The sequence below is a fragment of the Gopherus flavomarginatus genome, chromosome 9, assembly GCF_025201925.1.
Source record: "Gopherus flavomarginatus isolate rGopFla2 chromosome 9, rGopFla2.mat.asm, whole genome shotgun sequence".
In the NCBI taxonomy this organism is placed as follows: Eukaryota; Metazoa; Chordata; order Testudines; family Testudinidae; genus Gopherus; species Gopherus flavomarginatus.
The window spans coordinates 4,136,352-4,157,547 of record NC_066625.1 but is presented as its reverse complement, the minus strand read 5'-3'; the positions used below and the strand labels follow the sequence as shown (position 1 = coordinate 4,157,547).

Sequence of the window (21,196 nt, the reverse complement as noted above, 5' to 3'; positions counted from 1 at the left end):
ATCTGAAGACGGCTCCACCCCAGTACTATGCTTGATACTAACTCAGAAATGATACCTACTGAATCACTACCACGTCCTGCAGCATCTGGGGTTTCACATGTCTGCCATCTACATACTAATCAGGCCTGACACATCTTCTCTTGTGAGGTCTGAAGAGGGAACGGCTCCAGGGCTGAGTGCGCTGCCAGCACATCGGGGGTGGGGTGGGGTTTGATGGCAAACAGGCAGTTAATTTAGAAATTAAAGAAGGACTGGCTTCAATTCTGTGTTTGTACAGTGCCTTGCACCATGGAGTTGGGCTTCTTAGAGGCTGCCTGAGTACAAATAACAATAATAATAAATAATGAGAAGTCACATCTATTCTTTTTCAATCTCATTTTTTCATTACAAGCAGTCATTACTGACTGCTATCGCCATGGATTTTTTGTTCAGCAAATCTTAACAGCCACCATTCTGTAGGACTGTGGAAGTAACAAAACATGGGATTCAATCAATAAAAATATTTAGTAAAGGCAAGTGCAAAGTACTGCACTTAGGAAGGAAAAATCAAATGCACAACTACAAAATGGGGAATAATTGCCGAGGTGGTAGTACTGCTGAAAAGGATCTAGGGGTTATAGTTTATCACAAGTTGAACATAAGTCAACAATGTGAAGCAGTGGCAAAAAAACCCTAATATCATTTTGGGGGTGTATTAACAGGAGTGTCGTATGTAAGACACAGGAGTAATTGTCCTATTCTTCTCAGTACTGATGGGGCCTCAGCTCTAGTACTGGGTCCAGTTCTGGGTGCCACACTTTAAGAAAGATATAGACAAACTGGAGAGAGTCCAGAGGAGAGCAATAAAAATGATCAAAGGTTTAGTAAACCTGAGCTATGAGGAAAGGTTAAAAAAACTGGGCATGTTTAATCTTGAGAAAAGAAAGACAAATGGGAACCTTATAATAGCCTTCAAACATATGGAAGGGCTGTTATAAAGAGGACGGTGATCAATTGTTCTCCATGTCCACTGAAGGCAGAACAAGAAATAATGGTCTTAATCTTCAGCAAAGGAGATTTAGGTTAGATACTAGAAACAACTTTCTAACTATAAGGATAGTGAAGCACTGGACTGGGCTTCCAAGGGAGGTTGTGGAATCCCCATTGTTGTAGGTTTTAAAGAACAGGTTGGGCAAACAGCTGTCAGGGATGGTCCAGGTTTCCTTGATCCTGCCTCAGCACAGGAGGCTCAACTAGATGACCTCTTGAGGTCCCTTCCAGCCTGACAGCTCTGTGATTCTGTTATAAAAGGGTATGCACTGTGACAGATCCAAACCAGTGGAGTATAGGAGTCTGGTAGAGGGCAAATAGACTGGTCCTATTGGCATCCAGCGGGGGTGGGCGGGCGCAAATAGACTGGTCCTATTGGCATCCAGCGGGGGTGGGCGGGCGCAAATAGACTGGTCCTATTGGCATCCAGCGGGGGTGGGCGGGCGCAAATAGACTGGTCACTGGATGAGTAGTTTTCTGTTCCCTGAGTGACCAGAGCAGGGGCTGCACTAGAGTAATCAGGAACCTGCTAGAACCAATTAAGGCAGACAGGCTGATTAGATCACCTGCAACCAATCAAGGCAGGCTAATCAGGGCACCTGGGTTTAAAAAGGAGCTCACTCCAGTTGGGTGGGGGGGGGGAATGGAGCTAGAGGAGAGGAAGTGTGTGAGAGGAGCTGGGAGTAAGAGGCGTAAGGAGCGGTGAGGGTGAGCTGTTGGAGGACTAAGGAGTACAAGCATTATCAGACACCAGGAGGAAGGTCCTGTGGTGAGGATAAAGAAGGTGTTTGGAGGAGGCCGTGGGGAAGTAGCCCAGGGAGGTGTAGCTGTCACGCAGCTGTTACAGGAGGCACTATAGACAGCTGCAATCCACAGGGCCCTGGGCTGGAACCCAGAGTAGAGAAGGCCTGGGTTCCCCCCAAACCTCCCAATTTCTGATCAGACACAGGAGAAATTGACCAGACTGTGGGGAAGATCACTGAGGTGAGCAAATCTGCCAATAAGAGCAGGACCCGCCAAAGTAGAGGAGGAACTTTGTCACAGCACACACATAAACACTTAGAGTTGTGGGAAGCAATTAACCTTTTTAAGATACACAGACTAGTGATAATTTGTAAAATATGTTTGTGTGAGTGCAGGAGACAAAATGGACTAAACTCATTACTGGGGTAACACCAGAGACTTCAATTAATTTTGCCTCTTTGGCACATTTGATGAATTCCATATTGGTGCACCTTATGGTATGTTGGCACTTATACAGATTTTCTTACTAACTTACACCCACTCCCATTTAACCTACAGATGAATGTAGCTCATTGTGTCAGAAGGCAGTGTGGTGTGCTGTGAGAGCAGTTCCTTGTCTAAGAACTTCTGGGTTCTTTACCAGCTCTGCCACTAACTTGTGTGACTTTGAACAAGTCACTTAACCTCTCTTGCCCTTAGTTTCCCTGCCTGGAAAATGGGGATAATAATAGCTAACAAAGCTGTTGTGAGACTTGCAAAGTGCTTTGTGATCCTTGGGAGTTAGGTGCTAAAGAAGGACAAAGTAGTATTATCCTGTTAGGACTGCTTAAAACATACATTCCTCATAAGAATCCATAAGGTCCTTCATCCAAGATATTTGCATCTGCATCACCACATTATACTCCCAGGAAGAGCTGCAGTGGAGCCTGAATGGTAGAAATCACCAGAACACTTAACCCCTAGACAGCAAAAACCAAAGTGCTAAGTATGAAATGAGCATTAACAACCAAACTATAATAGCAACCCATCCCTGCAGTCAGGCTGGCCTCTCTGGTTACTTTTCTTTTGTGCTTGGGTGAGTTGTGAACCTTCCCAGTAAATACCAGAGTCATTATAATAAAAATAGGAAGAAAGTTATCTTTAAACTATAGTGGTTCATTTTCCAAAGGCCTCTTTAAGATTCATTTAGACGTGGGGTGGGCAAACTTTTTGTCTCAAGGGACATATCTGGGTATGGAAATTGTATGGCAGGCCATGAATGCTCATGAAATTGGGGTTAGGGTGCAGGAGGGGGTGAGGGCTCTGGCTGGGGTTTTTGGCTCTGGGGTGGGGCCAGAAATGAGAAGTTCAGGGTGTAGGAGAGGGATCTGGGCTGGGGCAGGGGGTTGGGGTGCAGGGGGAGGTGAAGGCTGTGGCTGGAGGTGTGGGCTCTGGGGTGGGGCTGGTGATGAGAGATTTGGGGTGCAGGAGGGTGCTCCAGGCTGGGATCAAGGGGGTTGGTGGGTGTTGGGGGGAATCAGGGCTGGGGTAGGGGGTTAGGGCCTGGGAGGGGGTCAGGGGTGCAGGCTCCAGGTGGTGTTTATCTCAAGCAGCTCCCAGAAGCAGCGACATGTCCCTCTTTCAGCTCCTATGCGGAGGCACAGCCAGGCAGCTCTGTGCGCTGCCCTGTCCACAGGTGCTGCCCTTGCAGCTCCCATTTGCAGCAGTTCCCAGCCAATGGAAGCTGTAGGGGTGGCACTTGGGGTGCAGACAGTGTGCAGAGCCCCCTGGCTACCCCTACCTGTAGGAGCCAGAGAGGGGACATGTCGTTGCTTCTTGGAGCTGTGGCACATGTGGAGCGCCCCCTGACCCCACTCCCCAGCTGGAACACAGGAACGGGGCAAGCCCCAGACCCTGCTCCCCAGCATGAGCTCAAGGGCTGCATAAAATTGGCTGCTGGGCCGGATGTGGCTCGCAGAGTGTAGTTTGCCCACCTCTGATTTAGACCATTGTCAAGAAGAGCCACAATTCCTGAAGTGTGCAGATGTGAATGTGTAGAGAAGACAGAGTTAATACAACTTGCATATTAAATCTGATCTTTCTGATAGAGTTTCTCTCTCTGATAGACTTTAATTCCATTCAGAATTAAAAGGAAAGCACCTCAGTCTAACAGTTGTTGGGCCTGAGACTGCTCATTTTCACCCATGTAAATTCAGAATAACTCCCACAAAGTCAATAGAGCAAAAGTAGCTGAGCAAAAATTGGGCTGTTGTTTGCATTGTTGGTAGTTGAGTTAACGTAGTCGGTTGTATTTGTATATTCAGGTCTTCTAGTATAAGACATATGGGTGAGATTTTTCAAAAGCACTCAGTGTTGGACTAAGTCTGCTCCCACTGAAGTCAAAAGGGGGGGGTTATCAATGGGAGCAGAATTGGGCCAACATTCAGTTATTCTGTAAATCCCACCCTACAACTTTCAAAGGGGAAGAGGAAGGTGAAATCTGGGCCCCATTAAAGTCAATGGAAAAACTTCAGTTGACTTTAGTGGGGCCAAGCTTTTACCCAATGGCTTTATACCTGCCAAGGAGGACCTGAGTTTTGTGCTTATCGGATATTGACATGAGGAACACCCCAAAACAGATCAGAGAGTGTTATTCATGGCTCTGTTTAGATATTTATGATTTTGTCAGCTACTGCAGGGACAGTACAGAATCTTGAACTCGGGTCTTATAGATTCATAGATTGCAAGACCAGAAGGGACCTTTGTCTGACCTCCTGTATATAACACAGGCTATAGAACTTCCCCAAAATAATTCTAGAGCAGATCTTTTCGAAAAATATCCAATCTTGATTTTTAAATTGCCAGTTCTGTGATGAAAAGCTTGTCTCTTTCACCAACGGAAGTGAAATGAGATCTTATTGGCATGACAAACTATACAAATGCTGCCAAAGTGTAAGGAAAATACAGACCCTCATGTATTTGTGCGTTAGGTATGACTCAGTAGGAACAGCGTTATACACTATATCATCTGGTGATTAGGCCATTAGCCCAGGACTGGGACACTCAGGTTCAAGTCCTTAGTCTGGCCCGTGTGACTTTGGGCAAATCATTTAGCCTCTCTGTGCCTCAGTTACCCAGCTGTAAAATAGGGATAGCAGGAGTGCTATGAGGATAAATACAGTAAAGACTGTGAAGCACTTTGAGACTTTCTGATGAAAAATGCTATATGAGAGGTAGGTATTATTAACCTGTGTCCATTTGCCATTACAAAACAACATAAACTGCCAACCCCACTGCTAGACTGGAGGTTGGGGCAAAGTTAGAAATGAGCTTCCAAGTTTTCCAAATGCGAATGATTTTCTAATCCAGGGTTTTTCAGAGTCCATGCAGTTGTAGCAGGGAGAAAGAAGCATAATGACTCCTTTATTGGATGAAATAAAATTGATAATGCATATCTGATTGTGAGCCAGTATTTGGTGATTAGAGATGGATGAGGCGTGATTGTCTGTGTACAGTACTGATGTCATTCATTTAATGGCTCTATTAAAAAATGAAAGCTGTGGAGCCATTCATAACTTTCAAAGGGCTAAAAATCCAGAAATAGCACCTTCATCAATGACTGCCGTTAAAGACTGTGGCCCAGATTCATCCTGAGTGCAACTCCTCTGGCTTCCCTGAAGTTACTCCAGGAGTGGACTTGGCTCTCAGAGTCTGATTAGTTAAAAACTGATTCATCTTATGTACACATGTAATTTTTGTGCGCTCTGCTCAGGAAAACCTCATAATTCCCTTCTCACATGCCAGGAACACTTTGTCACTGACTCGTAGCCTTTGCAGAACACGACAGAGTTTCGGAATAGGAGCAGGCATGCCACACAGCATGCCAGTCCTCTTACAGTTCACTGCATCTCACTCCCACTTTTTGCTTTTTCACCAAATCCCTCACCCTCTTTCTTCTCCAGACCACAGTCTGGCGGGCTCTGGTGTTTTCATTCAGCTACAGGAAAGGATTGTTACTTTGGCAACATTAGAAAGAACAAACTCCAACAAGAGAAGCAGTCACTAAAGTGAAATCTGTTTCCTGCTCTGATGCAAATGCATCAGTACTCATGTAAGGACTGGTAAATCCTGTACGAATAAACAGGGTGCACAACAGAGTCAGACGTGCTGCATAAGGAACAGGCATTCTTGGACCAAATTCACAGCAGTAATAATGTACCTGCCTTCGCACTGCTTCTGGTGAAAAGCAGCATGCCCACAGTGGCCCGGACAGCTCTGAATCAGAGTGCCTCAAGACAAGTGTCTGTGACTGGCCTTCTTTGGGATTGCAAGTGACAAACAGGCTAAATAGTATTGGTGGCTAGTGGAGACTCTCCTTTCATCCAAATGCTAGAAGGCAGTGGTTTTGGAGCAGAAAGCCTGTTCATGAGGCTGCATGTTTGCAGCGTAGCTGGGTGCTGTGGTGTCTGTGCGCCTGGCTACGTATTCCTTTTAATAATAAAAACATAGCAGGCAAAATATACAGGAATGCAATATTGTTTTGTATGACAAAAGAGAGGTCTGAATTTGCTTCCAAGTAGCAGCTCACACAACAGAAAATGTGAAGTGAGAGGCCTAGGCCAGATCCTCCGGCAGGGGTTATCAATGTAGCGCCACTGAGGAGTCATACACCAGTTTATGTCAGCTGAGGATCTTAGGGAAAATGGTGCCCTGGGCCATCTTTGGCACCCCTTAAGTACTACTCCAGCAGCAGCAGAGCAGCAGCAGGTGGAGTGGCTGCAGAGCTGCAGGTGTCATGCTGCCTGGCTCCTGCCCTTTAGCCCCCAGGTGGGCACAGCCCTTCTGCAGCCTCTTGACCACGGTGCCCCACCTCTGATCGTGGCTCCCTGGGCAGTCGCTCATGTCACCCACCTGTAAGGCCAGGCATGCCTGACCCATAGTTCTAGAGGAGCTAAATGATGACTGGGCGGAGAATGTCAGGTCTGCCTGGTTTTTCTGGATCCGGAGGATGGTAACAATGGGCTTAAATTGCAGCAAGGGAGGTTTAGGTTGGATATTAGGAAAAACTTCCTAACTATCAGGGTGGTTAAGCACTGGAATAAATTGCCTAGGGAAGTTGTGGAATCTCCATCATTGGACTAGGAGACTTCTTGAGATCCCTTCCAGTCCTACCATTCTATGAAAGAATGTGAACTAAACAAATGCTCGCCTCTTTCATAGACTATCTGGGTTGGAAGGGACCTCAGGAGGTATCTAATCCAACCCTCTGCTTGAAGCAGGGCCAATTCCCAGACAGATTTTTGCCCCAGATTCCTGAATGGCTCCCTCAAGGATTGAGCTCACAACCCTGGGTTTAGCAGGCTAATGCTCAAACCAGTGAGCTATCCCTCCCTCTATGTCCCAGGAAGAAATGACCAATCAGAAGTTATAATTTAGTCAGATAGCTGCTCATATAGGGAGACAGGCAGGCTGTCTCAATTGTTTTAAGATGTGATGTAAAAATGATCAATAGATAGATAGCTCGATATGTGCTATGCTGTGATTATCTATCTATCTATCTATCTCTCTAATCACTTTGCAACTATTAACTAATATCCTGCACCAAAGTATTGCCATGCATCCAAAGTCAGTAAGCGTTTGGGCCATTGAAATCTCCTGGGCATCCTTAGGCTGGGATGATATTTGCTAGTGACTTGCAGGAGGCAGGATTGGAGTCTAGGTTTTGCATTATTAATGATTAATAATGTATTATCCCTTTGTGGACACGAGCAGGTTTTGCACTGCAAGGACAAATGAACCGCACTGATGGGGGGGTTGTGTGTGTACATGTGTAAGAGAGGGAGAAGTTTGTGTGTGTGCGGGGATCATCCTTGTCTAATTACAAGTCAACATCCTTTCTGCAAAAGATAGATAACAAAAGCAGGAATTTGATCTACACCAGCTAGATCAAAGCCCATTTAGCCCCGGGCTCAGGACTAATGTTGCTGAACATCGCAGCATTTAGCCCTGCTTTCGGTTCCTATGTGCTGTGAGTCACGGACGCGCTAAATTCCGTGAGTGTGTGTGCAGTGCTCCTTCGTGGGCATTTCTGGGGCGGCTGGGGTTTGCTTTCTCGCAGCTGCCCTTCTGTTGCCATAAAACAGCTGGTGGTGTTGTCACCTAGCAGGCAGCCCCGGGCTTTGGGGACGGAGCGCTGGATGGGTGAAGCGGGAGGGAGGAGAAGCAGCTGAGTGGCTGCTGCCCCCCAGCCGGCTCTGAGATGCTTTAGTCAGTTGCAGGGGGCTGGCGGGTAGGTGCGGGGAGTCAGCGGGAGATGCTAGTCAATTTCCACGAGGTTACCTTGGCTGGGGGCGGGGACTCTGGCTTGGCCGGGCCGCCCCCTCCGCGGCTATATACAAGGGGGAAGCGAGACCCCCAAGCATCAGAGCCTCCCAAACTCCCGCAACTCTTCCAAGGGGAACTAACTTCAGCCCTCGGCCCCTGCTGCTCTGCAGGCTTCGGCCAGCAGACCCCTCATCCCACCTCGCTTAGTTAGTTACAGGATTTGTCTTTCCTTGGCCAGCGGAAGCCTTGCCAAGTTTGTTCTGCGCTTACCATGAATTTGAGGCACGCATCTGGGGGCGCGTGGAAAACCCTGAGCTTGCTGGGGCTGATGCTGCTGGTCGATCCCGTCGGAGCCTGGTACAAGCATGTGGCCAGCCCCCGGTACCACACGGTGGGCCGAGCTTCGGGGCTGCTGATGGGGATCCGACGCTCCCCGTACCTGTGGCGCCGGGACTTGGGGGATGAGCCGGGAGAGAGCCCGGGCTCGCCTCCCACCTCTGTAAGCAGGGAGCCCAGGTTGCTTCACAGCCGCAGGCAAGACGTCAGAGCCGCCGGGCCGCGGACCCAGGCATCCGGGGTGCCCGCCCCCAGCCCCGCCAGAGGCGAGCTCCGTGGGAGAGAACCCGCGGCGCTCACACGGCTGGGCCTGCGGGACTTAACAGCCAGGCGAACAATCGCTCAGCACCAGGCCCCTCTGCAGACAGGTGCCAGCCTCCTCCCGCAGCGAGCCCGAGCGCCGCCAGCCCAGCGGGGTCCCTGGAGCCGAGGAGGGGCCCGGGAGAAGAAGAGGCCAAAGCTCCTGGAGAGGGTGATGAAGCAGCAGCGGGGCAGCGAGGAGGGGATCGGGGACTTAAGGTAAATCTCACCCAGTAAGTATGAGGCTTGGAAAGAAAAGCCACCTCGCCACTCACGGGGCAGAGAGAAACAAGCCTTGGCGTGGCCATGCTTTGAGCTGGGGCTCGGTGGAGTGGCCAGCACTTTACGGTGTCTGTCTTTGTTCATGGCATGATGGGGACCCGCTGCCCGGGGGTCAGCAGAGCCCTTCTTGCTCTGATAACAGAGGTGTGTTGATGCACGACAGCCCTTCCAGGCTCGGTAGCACTGGTATGTTTCCTGCTCAATTCCCGCTCCTCTCCTCGCGGCCTCAGCCATGCTCTGAGGGCCTGACCCTAAGCCCCTGGCATCCCTTGCACTGATTTCAGTGGTTTGGGGATCAGGCCCTTGCAGGAGATTGTTTTATTCCAAATGGTTTAAAGCTGGGACCTGGTGAGATTTTCCTGGCCAGGCAGAAGGAAAATCAGCGAATTTACTGATCACAGCAAAGCTTTGGCGGTGCCAGGACATTCTTGAAACTGGCGATTCAACCGGAGACTGAGATGAATATTTTTGTCTCTCAGCTCTGAGCTGAACAATGGGATTTTCTTGGTAACCTCTTGGCAGGTGGCTGCTTGCTTCTGGTTTGGTGGGCGGGGAGGGATCTACCGGAGATCAAGGCTGTTTGGAAGGAAGCACACAGCGACTCTAGTTGTAGACACAAAGATTTCTGAGCAGTGCTGAGATGGTTAAATGATGCGCTATTGTCAGGGTGCCTGGCAGCCAGAAGGAACGATGACCAGTTCAGGTGCTTCACAGCACTTCCCGTGAATTATTCCCCCGGGATGAAAGAGAGGGAACTGGCCGTGCAGCTGCTCCGAGCCTATCTGGGTGTGTATAGGAAAGCCGCAGGCAGGACTTGTCCCGTTCTTTCTCGAGGCTCGGGAGTTTAAATTGAAGACTCAAGAGACGGGGGGTTTTGGTCCCACTTGATGCTTCGCTAAAGTAATGCAAAAAGCCGAAGCCCGTCTCTGCTGTTGCTGACACGTTTGATTTTGTGCACAGAAGTTGCAGTCAAACAGTACAGTAAAATAAGGTGCTTATACAAACAGGGGTGTGGATTCCGTTACCTGCCCAGTCTGTCCCGTCTCCAGCTAACGTGTTCCTTCTGCTGCTGACCTTACCCTTATGCTCATGGATGTTATTTCACCAAGTTCACTGGGGTCTTTGTTACCCTTTAAAAATAATCACAGGACTTGCTTGCATGACACAGTATATGCTGTGGATGTGGTTTCTGAACTTTAGTTTGGCTGCTCAACCTGGCCACATCTGGTTCATGATGCTATTTCTCTCACCACTTAGATACATTTGAGAAGGTTTGGGCTTCATTTTAAAAGCATAGAAAGGAACTAGATACATTCTGCAATGCAAGCTCAGCCTAGTCCAAGGGTGCATCTCTCACTGATTCTCAGAGCAGCAGTCCCACCCCATTGTATGGACAGCTCCTTAGCTAGTGTAAAACAGAGTAGTTCCATGGACTTGAAAGGAGCCACAACCATTGGAGGACGTGGATCTAAATTTCTGCCCTCCGTTCATTCCCTCCCTTAAAGCCCAGCTTTTAACTTGGACTATAGTAATACCAAAGCAACAATCAATCTAGCTGCATGGGCAGGGGGGTTGCTTTCAAATATTAAATACCTTTTCCTCATATTTACGGTGGGGTCTAACCCTGTCTTCCCTCTGAAGTCTCTGAGAGTTTGGTGAGTGTAGAATTTGTTCCCAAAGTGCTCTGCCAATTTGCCTTCCTCCCTTCCCTACAAATAATTGGGGGAGCCCTATTTTTTTTATCGCCAGGTTTGATTAAGAGGTTTAAAGTTACAAGGCTGAAAAGTACAAACAGAGGTTGCTTCAGCCTTTAACTTGCAGCTATGCTATCCCTTTCATTTCACTGCAATTGGCTTGGGTGTAACTGAGGACAGAGTTTACATGTGTGTGCTAAGGTTGTAATTCTGCTGCTTCTCTGTGAGTATGTTTCAGTGGGAGAGTGAGATTTATGTGCATGTATGTTACAGATTAGTCCAAGCCACAATCAAGGGGGTCAAGTTTAGAGCACCCTGATATTTGGGAGTGTTTGGATCTGGGGTTTTGGTTTGTATACATGATAACTTATAACAGAAGCAAGCAAGTCTGTAATAAATGTAACTCAAATTCTGATCCCGTTGACATGAACTTCCATTGATGCTGATATTTTGCCCATATACACTGCCATTTCGTAGAGGATCTCAAAGCACTTTAAAAAGACCAAGTATCATCATCCCCATATTACAGTGCTGGAAACTGAGATATGGTTAAGGGAAGTGATTTGCCCAAATCAACATATCTGAGCACTGGCACAACTGAGACATATCAGTCAGACCTAAGAAAAACACATAATTTCTTTTTTTCCCTACAGTCTTTCTGAATCCAAGATATAGTTCCTGACCTGCTGAGCTCGCCCAATAGAGACATTCGAAGAGCAATGGTCGCCTGACTTGGAAACTGTTTCCTGTAGCGGATGGGGGAGATATTCAAAGCTGGTTCTCCTGACACTCTGATTTCTATGAAAACATATAGACAATTGCCATTTTAAAAAAAAATCTCTTTGGTTTTATACCAACTGTGCAAACACAGTGATAAATTCCTGTTGTTTTCAAGTTGACCTAGTGCTATAACCATGGAGAAAAAGAGAAGATATTTATTTTCTTTATTTTTTAGATCTCTGTAATGGCTTCTTAGCAATATCACAGCAATATGTACTGTTTGCTTTCTACTGCACTCATTAAAATTGAACGAATCAAAGGAAATGTTTGCTTCTTTGTGTTACACGTTTTTATCAAGACCTGAACTGGGACAGAACTGGGAGAGAAAATTCAGTAGTTTGATTTCTCCCAGATTTTTCCGATGTGATGTTTCAACTCTTTGGAATATTTTCCTCCACATCTTTACCATGAATCTATTTTATGACCCATTATATATTTACTATCATGCTAAGAATCCACTAAAATAATAAATAAGTATATAGAAATCTTTACTGGATTTGGCTGAGCAAAGACGCTGTAAGTTCCTACTTTTTTAATGTTTATTTTTGGGTTTGCACCTTGATTCGTTTAAACCAGAGCTGAGCTGAGTTGAGGTTTTTGGATCCAGACGAAGCTGGGGTTGGCAGATTTTGAGTCCGAGAATAAATGAGGGTCAGGGTCTGAGTATGCATTCAAAGATGTTGAAATCTCATCAGTTGTACTTGGCGGATTTTGATCCCAAATCATAGAATCATAGACATTAGCACTGAAAGAGACCTCACAGGGTCACTTAGTCCATCTCATTGTGCTGAGACACGATTAATACATATCTAGACCATCCCTGACAGATGTTTGTGTAGTCTGTTCTTAAAAACCTCCAATGGCGGAGATATCACAGACTCCCTACATAAATCTAACCAGATGAGCTGTTTTTGTGAGACTCCCACTAGCTTGGGCTAAACGCTTATGAGACTGACTCATGGGTGCTGGAACTAGGGGCGCTGGGGGTGCTCCCAACCCCCTGGCTTGAAGTGGTTTCCATCACATACAGGGTTTACAGTTTGGTTCAATGGCTCTCAGCACCCCCACTCTACACATTGTTCCAGCACCCCTGGACTGACTGTTCCTGCCAGGTTTCTGCATCAGAACTGATAGCTGGGAAAATAATCTCTTCCCAGTTTTGAACTCATTCCAGGACCCTAGAATTGGGTTTGGATTGGGAATCTAGGTTTTCAACAGATTAGTATTAAATTTTGGCCCTGGCCTAGATCAAAGTCCAAGCAATCGCATTCTCATCACATGGAAAAGGAAGATGGCTCCTTTGTCTCCTAGAAGAAATAGAATGTTGTGCACTTTCATTCACTGAGCTCAAAGCACTTTACAACAAGCAATTAACACAAACAAATCTCTCAACACCCCAGTAAGGTAGGAATTATTATATGTCTTCTACAGATGGGGAAACTGAGGCTCAGAGAGGCAGAGTGACTTGCCCAAGATCACGGTGAATTAGTAGGAGAAATGTGACCGCAACCAGGAGTTCTGAAAAAAAAACAAAACCCTCGCACACACTTCTCAAAGCACCAGACCTCAGAGTGTCTGAAGAGAGATGGCCGAGAGGTCCTCAATCACGCTTCCTGTGACCATCTTGACAATTATTTGCCTCAAATATGGCTTTGTTTTGTCGTAATGAAATAGCAGTCAAGGGGACTATGGGGCATTCCATGTCAGCGTCTGGTCATCTTTATAATGTAGATGAGGCCACAGAACATCTGAAGGTGTAAAAAACCCTAATGCTGATCTACAGTGAAGCTGGTCTCAAGTGCCCACTTATGGACGGGCAACATTTGATTGCTTAATAGAATTGAGGACAAAACCCACTCGTAGCTACTCCCTTATAACAGATCTGAGTTCATTGTGGATGTAACAGAGAGCACCATACGGCCTGTGGGCTTTAGATAAAGATGGATCAGGAGTGTGTTGAAGTCCTGTGAGAGCTGCAGGAGGTCAGCAGGTCCAGGGTTTCTCAGACTGAACATCCAAGAACTCATGAACCTCAAGTCAGTGAACACGTTTAAAAATGTGGTTGTAAGTGACTTACCCAAGAGCACACGGTGAGTCAGGAGCAGAGGCAAAAATAAAACCAGATTTCTTGACTCCAGTGCCTGTGCCTTAGGAACAAGCACTTGACCTTAAATTCGTGTTTGGAAACATTCACTTCCCAGTCTGAGCCATGGGTTTAAATGGAAGAATGACTGCCCACTCCCTGCACAGATGCAAATGTCACTTTCCCTACAGCTAGAAGATGGGTCTGCCTCCCAGGTGGCCATGAGCATTAGCAATAACCCAACAGACCTTTGAACAGTCACCCATTATACCCCCATGTTACTGAGAGCCCCTTAACCCAAGGCACTGATTCACTCGGTCACTATGAGCCTTACTGATCACATCTGCAATGTGTGGGAGTGTGTCCACGCACAGTGATCACGAGACTCCCTCAGTCATGTGCTGATGAAAGGCTCTTTGGTTCTTCTAAAAGCCTTGAAAGACCGTCCCAAGGGCTCTACAACCTCCGCCTTCGGTGTGTCAGGGCAGGAGAATTTTCAGCCTCTCAGGCAAAGGAGCAAAAGGTCTGCAAATACTCAATGGGAACTTGCTGCCTACTGTGCAGCTGTGAAAGAAACCCCTCTCCACCTGCCTGTTTTGCCCAGCCATCTTTTAATAACTAGTGTACAGGATGGTATGTACTGGCATCAGGGGCTGGCCAGTTTCTCACAGCTCAACTGAAACAACAGCTGTTTGTGTAATGAGCCACGGTAATTGAATCTCAGATAGTCCTGCTGCCCTCATGGAGGCAAAGCTCCCAGTGAAGTCACTTAGCCACAAGGCCAAATCCTGGGGCAATGATTTGGCCTGTGTGCTGAGGTGAGGGGAGAGGAGTCCTACTCACAGGTGGCAATTGCACCCAGGATCTACAGTACCTTTTGCACCCCCCTCCCTGGGGACAGGCAGCAGTAGGTGGGTACACACAGTGGCAATTCCCCCAGTTCCAATGCTCCTTGAACCCTCCCTGTGGGCTGGAGACACGATAGCACGCAGGGGAGTTGCACGCAGCATGACCTCCCATACTCTGCCCCTGCACAGCATGCAGCAGGACCACAGTGACCCCACTGCACCCCAGGATGTGAACTTCAACAGAGGGAGGGTACTGGATTTCCCCCTAAGTGCAGAGATCAGAATCCTGCTCTGTACACGGTGCATGGCCGAGTGCCCCTGATCACTCCTGGTTTGCAGCTGAGGTGGTGTTGGCCAATTCCCTCCCTGCAGCCATATGGCAGCTGCTTCTGCCACCTTCCCACATGAAATCTCCAACTTCGCAGTTGAGGCTGCGCCACCTGCGCTAGTAAGTACCGCAGCTGCCATCTCCTTGACGTGGTTCCCTGAATGAAGAAGAGCTTCTTAGCTGGTCTGAAGTTTATAATATTGTGACTGTGACTCCACCTCACCGTGATCCTGTGAACTCCTAAATGCCAGCTGCCAAAGGGTTCATATAACAACAACGCCTGTCAGGCCTCACAAACTCACTGACTCATAGACTCATAGACTCATAGGTCAGAAGGGACCAATCTGATCATCTAGTCTGACCTCCTGCACAAGGCAGGCCACAGAACCCCACCCATCCAATTTTATAACAACCCCTATCCCAGGACCGAGTTATTGAAATCCTCAAAAATGGTTTGAAGACCTCAAGCTGCAGAGAAACCACCAGCAAGTGACCCGTGCCCCACGCTGCAGGGGAAGGCGAAAAACCTCCAGGGCACCTGCCAATCCGCCCTGGAGGAAAATTCCTTCCCGACCCCAAATATGGCGATCAGCTAAACCCTGAGCATGTGGGCAAGAGTCACCAGACAGCACCCAAGAAGGAATTCTCTGCAGCAACTCAGTACCCATCGCATCCAACATCTCCCCGCAGACCATTGAGCAGACCTGTCTGGTGGTAATTCAAGATCAATTGCCCAAATTAACGATCCTATCATAACATCCCCTCCATATACTTATCAAGCTTTGTCTTAAAGCCAGGAAAGTCTTTTGCCCCTACTACTTCCCTCGGAAGGCTATTCCAGAACTTCACTCCCCTAATGGTCAGAAACCTTCGTCTAATTTCAAGTCTAAACTTCCTAATATCCAGTTTATACCCATTCGTCCTCGTGTCTACATTAGTACTAAACTTAAATAATTCCTCTCCCTCCCTAACGTTAACCCCCTTGATATATTTATATAGAGCGAGCATATCCCCCCTCAGCCTTCTTTTGGCCAGGCTAAACAAGCCAAGCTCTTTGAGTCTCCTTTCATAAGGCAGTTTTTCCATTCCTCGGATCATCCTTGTAGCCCGTCTCTGAACCTGTTCCAGTTTGAATTCATCCTTCTTGAACATGGGACACCAGAACTGCACACAGTATTCCAGATGGGGTCTCACCAACGCCTTATATAACGGTACTAACACATCCTTATCCTTGCAGGAAATACCCCGCCTGATGCATCCCAAAATCGCATTTGCTTTTTTAACAGCCGTATCACATTGGCGACTCATAGTCATCCTGCTATCAACCAGTACCCCAAGGTCCTTCTCCTCCTCCATCGCTTCCAACTGATGCACCCCCAACGTATATCCAAAATTCTTATTATTAATTCCTAAATGCATGACCTTGCACTTTTCACAATTGTATTTCATCCTATTTCTATTACTCCATTTTACTCGTATTTATTTATAAAGAACGTCAGGTAAGGTATCAAATAAAAGCTTATTATATCATACTAGATCATACTAGTTATCATAAGCATTGTGAGTTGTATGTACAGTGTTATGCAAGAGGTTGTATGTACTTACTAAAAATATGTTTAATTACTATGTAACCAGACAGGGATGATAAACAATTTTTTCCCAGACAAAGGAATGTTGATTTACCTGTCAGCTTAGATCTCTGATTGTTGTTTGCAGTGGAAAATTCTTGCAGTGGGGTGGGAAGTGAAGGGCATCAAAGGTTACCTGCTGGGCAAAGTAAAGGCTGGCAGAGCTTTGGAGGCCATTGTTTGAGTGATTAACTGATTATGAGCATCAGGGAAGTGACACACAGTTTAGCCCAGGCAGGGATCTCTTTTGCTAAGGGAGAGGGGTAACAAGATGACCCATAGTTCTGGATTCCTCTAAGTCACTATAGACAATTCCTGAGCTCTAGACACTATGGTATCCAGGGCAGAGCAGATTAGGAGCTAATCATTCCTACAAAGGGAAGCTATTTTCCAGGCTGAGTCTCATTACTAATCCCTTTAAGTTCTGAACAAGCAAAAACAGCTTCTTAAGGAAGGCTGGTCTTGTGGTTCCAGCCCTAGGCTAGGATGCTGAAAATATGAGTCCGATTCACACCCCTTCTCCAACCTCCCCATGTGATTGGGGTCAAGTCATTCAGGTCCAGTCCTCTGCTGTCCTCAGAATCATAGCTGTGGAGGCCTGGAAGAGATCTTGAGATGTCATAAAATCCACTCCCCTGTGCTGAGGCAGGACCAAGTCAACCTAGACCATCCCCAATAGGTGTTTGCCCCAACCTGTTCTTAGAAGCCTCCAATGATGGGGATTTCACAACCTCCCCTGGAAACCTAGTCCAGAGCTTAACTACCCTTAAAGTTAGAAAGTTTTTCCTCATGTGTAACCTAAATCTTCCTGGCTACAGGTTAAGCCCATTGCTTCTTGTCCTATCTTCAGTGGACATGGAGAACAATTGATCACTGTCCTCTATACAACAGCCCTTAATGTATTTGAAGACTATTATCATGTCTCCACCCCCTCTGTCCACTTTTCCTCACTAGTCAGGTTTTCTAAATCTTTGATCATTTTTGTTGCTCTCCTCTGGACTCTCTCTGGTTTGTCCACATCTTTCCCAATGTGTGGGGTGAGAAAGCAGAGAAAGTGAAGGAACTGCCTGCGGGAGACTTTAACCCTAGATGCAGGCTTGATAAATGGGCTAACCAGAGACACCTAGGGCAGGGAAGAACCCTCAAACAGCTGGTTCCTTATGAGAGCGCCAAAGCAGCTTTTTGAACAGGCTGACAGTAGGAAGTCAGCTCTGAGTAGGCCAACTGCAAGCTGAGCCATAGAGTGGACCACCCCCTAAGAACTCCTAAAAGGGACGCTCTGCGGGAACCCTTCGCTTGCCCAGGCTCTGAGGTAAGACCCATGCCTTGGGGTAGATTTTTGGGACTTGGAGTTATTTGTCTGAAGAAACCTTGACCCCGGGGAGGGTGATGATTGGATGAGTAGTGTGTGGTGTTTGTGGAAGAGGGAACATAAAGGTACCTGGGCCACTAGAGCGCACATGGGAGTGGCCAACTCATTACATCTGGATTTTGGGCCAAGTCCTTGAGCACCTGCTTAACTTCATGCACAGGAGTAGTTGCACTGAAGTCAATGGAATTGTGTGTGTAAATGTAACTCCATGTTTAAGTGTTTTGCAGGACTAGACCTTTGATCTCTCCATGCTTGTTTCCCATCTAGAACATGGAGCTAATGCTCCTCTACCTTGCCCGGGCGCTCTGAGGATACCTAGATAAATAATACACTAGCTCACTGCATGCCCATGCATGCTCACACCCAACATGTGCTCCCAAATCTTGCCCTTCTTCTTGTGCAGTGAAAGGGAGTCCTGTGAAACTAGAAGTCAAAGACTGGCCTGAGCCCAAAGCCAAGCACGCCTGAGCTCTGGGGATGTTTGAAACTCCAATTCAGAGCTGAATTATGCAAATAGTGCCCAGAACAACCCCTTGCGGTTGGAATTGCAGACCTGGAAGAGTATGTAATACTAGTTTATGCCACTATGAGTGCTATAGCCTTCTGCACGTGCAGCAGCAGAGTTTGAGTAAATGGAGTGTCTATTGCAGCAGCTCTGAGGTGGTGGTGGTGGTGGTCTCCTACTGACCCTTGCAAGCAGGCATTGTCAGCCATGGACACCACAAACTGCTGAGGCCTCAGCTTGCCCCATAACCTCATCCCTGACATTGTGGGAAACCGAGTCCAAGTGGCCTTGGAAAGTCTGGAAACTTCATCAGTAAATCTTTCGCTGGCCCAGAGTTGAACTCCAGGTGTATAATGAAACACAACAGCAGGTGAATTCAATGTAGCTTTTCTCTCCTGTAGTGAACTTCCTGCTTGTCAACAATGCTAAGCTGACAAGTAAAGCTGGCATCAGCGCAAAGGGAGGCGGGGAAGTTGGCCTATCATTGTGGAATACATGCCTGAACGTATGTAGCACAAGCCCCTGGATGCCCATTGCCCTGCTGTGTACATATCTAAGAAGACACATTCCCTGCCTTTCTGGACAGGGAATGTGCTGAACATGGGTGGCTGACTCCCCATCGCTCTCCATGTACTTATGTTAAACTGCAGCATGAACAGCCTAGTCACGTAAATGTCGAATGCAGTGGTTAGATGTTCCCTTTCAACCCTGGTGCCAGTCTCAGACAGATCTAACCTGTGTGGCTAACTTGTAACCTGCGGGAGCAGCATGACTCTTTCGTGGTGGGGAGGCGCGTGGGGAGGGGGTCAAGAATCCTTGAGCTGCACTGATCCGCATCAGACAAGAGCAGGATATTTGGAACAGGCAGATAAAACCTTCCCAGAATGTTTTCCCCTACAATCAGTGCTTTCCCCAAGAATATTGCATAGAAAGCCCCAGGGTAGCAAGGGGGTACCAAATGGCTGTTGAGGAGGGGGAATTATATACAGGTCACCAAATTCATTTCACAAATTCAACTTCACTACTAATCTGAAGTTTTTTCTCCCCTATTTTCAAATCTGCAAAGTTTCTAGAGTCTGTTTGCATTCGATACTGTGTCATGATGACTAAAAAGAATCCATTAGGCCACTGGCTTTCAGAGGGCTGGGGTACCTGTTAACAATGTCAATCAGTGCCTGGAGTGGCTATAGAGGCACATTACCATTCTTGATGGAGTTAAGTGATAAAATGAGGTTCAAAATGTAAAGGTCAGCTTTATACGGAGAACACACAAAGAGGCTGCTGAAAGATTGTCATTAGAAGAGGAATTGAAGTGTTATATTCCCCTGTGTGTGAAGGAAACACTTGTTTACCCACCAGTTACCAGGGCAGAAATAGCAGAGAGGCTTCTTCAGTTATAAACTTGTAAAATGATTCTTTCTACTGCTTGGATATTAGAAAAAACTATTTCACTAGGAGGGTGGTGAAGCACTGGAATGGGTTACCTAGGGAGGTTGTGGAATCTCCTTCCTTAGAGGTTTTTAAGGCCTAGCTTGACAAAGCCCTGGCTGAGATGATTTAGTTGGGGTTGGTCCTGCTCTTAGCAGGGGGTTGGACTAGATGACCTCCTGAGGTCCTTTCCAACCCTGATATTCTCTGATTCTATTCAGAAGCATAAGCTGATCACCAGCCTGGGAACACAAAGGAATTTCCCCCTCTATCTAGTCCGGCACAATTACAGGGATTTTGGGAAGGGTTATGTATTCCTTTGTAATATGCAGCATGAGCACAGCTGAATCAAACCAGATGGACTATCAGTCTTTTCAGATATAGGCAGGTTTATGAAAAAGCAGACGGGATTTTAGCATACGTTAGGCGCTCTCTGGGTTTGGAGACTGGGTTGTGACTCTGGGGCACACAACGCCTGGATTCAGCCAAAAGCATCATCACAAAGCAAAGATTCCAGATGGGGACTTCTTCATAGTGTGGTGACTTGTAGGTAGCGTGCTAGGTGTCTTCAAGAGAGTGTGTTCGGAACTGAAGAGGCTCAGATTCCATGGTCATGAGCATGGCATAAATTATGTCCCTCTTTCCTCCCACTCCTTTTGTCTGTCCCATCTACTTAGATTGCATGTTCTTCTGAGCAGGGATTGTGTCCTTCTGTGTTTGTACAGTACCTAGCATAATGGGACCCCAGACATGTTTGGTCCCTGGGTATCCCTAGGCTCTATGACCCAGATCTTCAAATGTATTTAGGTTCCTAACTTCCATGGAAACCTAAGTACCTTTGAGGATCTGAGGCTAGGCCACAGGCTGACTGGTCCTTGGAGGGGAGTTGGCATCAGCCTTACCTGTGATGGAGCAGTTAACCTCCAACTGATCTGGATTCCGTTGCAACCAGCAATCTCAGCTGTAGACAAGTCAGGGAGAACCAGGGCTTAAATTCAGCCAGAGCTGTCCAAAGCGGAGCTCTGGTAAATATTTTTATATCTGCCCCAAGCCCTGGCATGCCCCAGGGGGCCCTGGGAAATACTCTAAAAGAAATTAAGCCCTGGGGAGAATTAAAGAGAGAGGGGAGAGAACGCAATGAGAAGACCCAGGAGAGACTTTCCTGTGCTCTGGGAAGACCCTGGTGACAGGGCCACCGGGGAGGGGGCGGGCAAGTGGGGCAATTTGCCCCAGGCCCCACGAGTCCTGACCTGGCAGCGGTCCGGGTCTTCGGTGGCATTTCGGCTTCCACAACAAACATGATTAATCATAATCAGACAGCTGGATCAAAAGTCACCAACTTCTATTATTTGTATTGCTGACTGCCAACAACTTTCAAGACTACCAGTTACCTGTGGGAAAGCCCTACACAATAAGGGTAGGACCCTGCCCCCATGAGAGAGACTGTTGTGTTTTGAGAGATTCAGGGAGACTTTTATATCTAGCACAAATCAAGTGCAAACACCTGTAAACTCTGTGAAAAGCACAACCAGAACC

The 21,196-nt window shown here is 47.2% G+C and overlaps 1 protein-coding gene across 3 annotated transcripts in view; it reads left to right on the top strand.

The window, feature by feature from the left end:
- The window catches only part of NPW (neuropeptide W), a 31,513-nt gene extending 19,821 nt beyond the window's left edge, over positions 1-11,692 (top strand). For 2 of the 3 annotated variants that reach the window (XR_007776252.1, XR_007776250.1), the window contains one exon: positions 11,342-11,692. Coding sequence is in view for 1 of the 3 variants with exons in the window: in XM_050967318.1 (XP_050823275.1) it covers positions 8,348-8,931; positions 11,342-11,363 (606 nt within the window). In the remaining 2 variants the exon portion in view is untranslated. Of the gene's footprint in view, positions 1-8,293; positions 8,932-11,341 lie in introns of those variants that run through there. The other variant, XM_050967318.1, reaches the window with a different exon arrangement.
- Positions 11,693-21,196: the final 9,504 nt, after the last annotated feature.